The sequence below is a fragment of the Amphiura filiformis genome, chromosome 7 (genome assembly GCF_039555335.1).
Source record: "Amphiura filiformis chromosome 7, Afil_fr2py, whole genome shotgun sequence".
NCBI lineage: Eukaryota > Metazoa > Echinodermata > Ophiuroidea > Amphilepidida > Amphiuridae > Amphiura > Amphiura filiformis.
This window is the reverse complement of record NC_092634.1, coordinates 9,640,374-9,644,719: the sequence shown is the minus strand read 5'-3', so window position 1 is coordinate 9,644,719 and position 4,346 is coordinate 9,640,374. Positions and strand designations below refer to the sequence as shown.

Below are 4,346 nucleotides of genomic sequence, written 5' to 3'. Positions count from 1 at the left end.
TACTTAAAATGGTGGAATAATGGCGGGAATAATGGAAATCCCTTTGAACGCAGAGACGAAGAAACTTTGTCCAGATGTATTTCGAATGGTCGCCAAATAGTTTAATTGGTTTATGCAAGGTATCAGGAAAATGGTTACGTAAGAAGGTTGCATGGAAATAGACGATGCCAAGAGGGAAATGGCAGTCAAGATGGCCGATGTCTTGCAAGGGTTGTGGACCCAGGAATTTCAATTTCAATAATTACGTCACGTTGTTACTCCATAGAGGACGTAATGACATATAAACACGTTATAAAGACACACATGACACAAGCCAATGTTTTTGGTGTAATTCAAGGTCATCCGGTGCCTTATGTGATAGCATGATTATTATAATCGTCATCTTTCTTTCTTCTGAGTCCCCCAGATCTTGAAGGACATTTGCGGGCAATTTCTTCGACCCGACGCATCCACGAATCATTCTCCCACCACCAATTTCCTGCTACCTTGACCAATAAATTATTTGGCGACCATTTGGCACATCTGGACATTTTGTGTACTAAGTATCTTCGTTTCTGCATTCGAACGGATCCCGTACTGTCATTGTAACTTGTAAGCCTGAGCACTGGAATAAGTGCACGATGTCACCACATGACAGGTGACACCTGCCATCCCATATAGATTAATGAGCTTACTCACAATTGCAAAGAACATTGTACAATGTTGTAGGTCATTGTCCCCTAGTAGGTAATGTGAAATCGACAGGATATTGGATCAATGGTCAATTACAGTTTGCGAAGTTCTTCTTTTCTCAGCGATGTTGCAATAGAGAGTCATCATCGTCACTGAATCTTTATGATCATGCAGCAACGAGAGCATTGATGTCTTGTATGTTTTATATGCAATAGCATTATTCAAATATACTGCTTTTTCATTAAATGATTAAAGAATGAATTTTTGTTGACTTATTCAAACAGTGTGTTTTGTTGTGCGTCCTTTAAGCATGTTAAGTGAACTTGGGTAAATGGTGATTTCGGTATTCGGTCTTTATAGATCGTAACATCGTAACAAACACATGACTCGCACTTGAACTTTCACATGCTCAAAGGTTTCCCTCATGGAGGAAATTTTCCACATAGCCTATTAAAATTATGCAGGGTGCTTAATGAGTACGAGGGATGAGGTTAACCTCTTGAGGTTATAAGAGGGAAAACGTATGTGAAGGGAACTGACTTACTTATAGATGTTGTCCGTTTTGTCATGTTTGTGAGGGATCCTTCAAGTCTACTTAATTTAAAGGCACAGATAAAACAACAGATGTGAAAGTATATTCTGACCACTAGATGCCAGTTGTATAGTCATATACTAGTTAATGGCATATTGGATGGCCCAGTGGAAAGTTAGCCCATGTTTACAAGGCTATCCATGCCTTCAAAGTGAAATAAACCTATATTCCCAATTTGGGCCTTTAGAGTTCATTAATATAAGCTAATATACAATGTAGATGTATAGCCACATGAAATTGCTCTTACAAGTTTGTAATTTTTAGGATGACAGGAAATAGTAACACAACAGAGTTAAGTGAAATTTTTCGAAACATTGCACTTTTATTTAAAATAAAATGTAGCAAATGACCTATATATTTTTTCTGAATAATCTATCCCGCCATGCGATTGTTATCGCCTATCGAGTGTTCCTGTGTTCAAGGTTTTTGACGTTGTTTTCCATTAAGGCATAGAATTACAACATGCGCAGTAGGCTATCATAAACACTGAATTCAATATAGAGTTCATTTGAATTTCCGTAATAGAAACAACCGTGACAGCGCACAAGGCTAGTCTAAAGTATATTTGCGTTGCGTAGTACTCCATCCACATTTATTACTTTATTGCATTTTGTTGAGTGATTACGTTCACCGATGAATGACGATGATGAGCATATGACATTTTGAATATCTGGGCGGGTGAGATTGGACAACATATAAATCGGCGAGAGGATATTAATTGTATAAATTGTTATTCTGTTTACGTGTTTGTGACGCGAGTCACTTCATATAAAAGAAACACACTGCGGGTGGAGCAACACGTTTCCATGGTTTACGTATTGAGACAACCATTTCGACATGCAGACGTATACGTAACTCGGTGTTTTAAAAAACAAACGGATTCTTGGATTAATGTCCAATCAGGAAAGCTGTTGTTACGTTGTGTTTTGATTGCTTTCTTATTGAGCAAATTTTGTCAAGTGTCTGCGTGCCCAAGTTTTATACATGCACACGATAAGACGGTAATGGTATAACAACAACTGAACTATACTTATTGCAGTTTACTAGTTCGCAGGTTATTGCCAGTTTCGGCAGACATGTTGGAGTGATAAGATTTGAGAAATACTCATAATAATCGTTTAAGTACCGTATATCTTCTTTATGTAGCAACACTGCATCCAGCCTTTAAGAGGCATTTTCTGAATGATAAATGGAAAACATTTCGGAAGATCTAGGCCTACATTGCAGTGATTTTGAAACAATCGGCGGTATGTTTTAAAGTTTAATGTCTACAGCCACCACCCACCATAGACAGTTTGCAATTATGTGCGCAACCTAACTTTACGTTGTTGCGCAACCTGTTTTAAGAGTTCATTTACATTCGCGACTCGCGGCCTGGTGCACATTGATTGACAAAATAATGGTCTTCTGACCAGGTCTCATACCGATCACTGCTGAACTACATTAGACATTGTGAGTCACTAGACACCCAGTGTGTTCACAGAACGTACTATTAAACTTAAAATGTTCAAACAGACAATGATGGATAGAACTATTGACATGATGGAGTCAAATACTTTCTCAGCAGTTAATACCAACTGTACCAAACTCAAACTGGTAGTTTCACACGACCAACGACTAATTTGTGGAATCTTTTACCTAGCAATTACAGTAGCCGGTATCCTCGGCAATGGCATCGTCATATTCGCTGTATTTGCCTCAAAAAAACTCCAGACATTCACCAATATGTTCGTGGTAAATCTAAGTGTTGCAGATTTGTTATCATGTCTCATGATGCAGCTTCAGTGTGTCATGATGCTGAGTCCAGATGGTGTGGAATACCCATTGTCAAAAGATTTTTGCGCATTTGTGGCAGGTGCGCTCTGCGTCGCTTGTGGTTGTAGTCTCTACACCTTGGCTTCAATCGGATTTTACCGATATGTTTTGCTAACTGATAAATCAAGAACAAGGGCTGATACATTGCAGACTAAATTAGTTGCAGTACCCTGGATCGGACTAACTTGGATTGTACCTATGGTGGTTAACTTGGTGACACACGCCTTTGCAAGAGAACAGTTCGGTTACAACGAAAAGTATCATGTGTGTGGTGCCCAGGACGAAACTGGTATGAATCATGAGATAGAAATTGCTCAAGTTTTTGGTTTATACAGTGTGGCCTTTATCATCGTTGTAATATCATATTTAAAAATCTATGTCTATATTCACAAGCACACTCTTAACACATTACGTGAATTGGACAATGAGTCCCAATTTAGTCCTACCCGGTGGAGAACACTATCCATAAAAAGTTGGACATCGACAACAAATCGTAAACGAACAGCATCAACAATGTCGAACTCTTCACAGACTGAAAATGCCCGACAGTTGTATAGGAGGCAGATTACCATCACCAAAAACATGTTTTATGTGGTGCTTGCATTCACGATATGCATAACACCGTACTCGGTGTGTCTTATTTTCCCTCAACTCAATGGATTGTTGTATTCAGGAGTTCTTCTAATGTTCAATTCATGTATTAACCCCATGCTATATGGACTCAAGCATCCCCATTTTCGACAGGTGTTTAAATGCCTGTTAACGTGTCAATGGAGTCGAGTTCCGAAACCTTCCAATGCGTTTAAAAAAATCAGAACATTGTGTAAATTTCGAAAAGACGATATGCAGAAATATGAGGAGCGAATAATGCTGTAAAAATAAGACTCTCCGTAAATATCACTGTATAACTCCTAATATATGAATAATTAATTACAATCTTGTGTCAACTTTCATTTAATTCCGTTCAACAAATTACTTATATATGTCTGTTGTATATTTGAAGAGGTAGGGTACATGATATATAATTATTTCGCAACGGCACTATTTAAATTATACTAAGACGTCGTACTTCATTACCGTAATTGTTGTCCATGTGCAGCCCTGATATAAAGTGCAATTAAAGTATCTTAATTAAAAATCGTCGATGTTCTCGTTATTAATTTTGTCCAACAAAATAAAAGCATCAACCAGGGCTTCATTACAGTGGCATAAAGAAGCATAAATATATTTTAATTGAGTGGGGGTAAGAGAGGGTAGGATGACCGAG

General features: G+C 38.1%; 1 protein-coding gene across 1 annotated transcript; it reads left to right on the top strand.

Annotated features, from left to right (window-relative positions):
* The first annotated feature begins 2,785 nt into the window (after positions 1-2,785).
* Positions 2,786-3,955, top strand: LOC140157615 (alpha-1D adrenergic receptor-like). Its single transcript, XM_072180855.1, has one exon. The coding sequence runs from the start codon at positions 2,786-2,788 to the stop codon at positions 3,953-3,955; it is 1,170 nt and encodes a 389-aa protein (XP_072036956.1).
* The last annotated feature ends 391 nt before the right edge of the window (positions 3,956-4,346 follow it).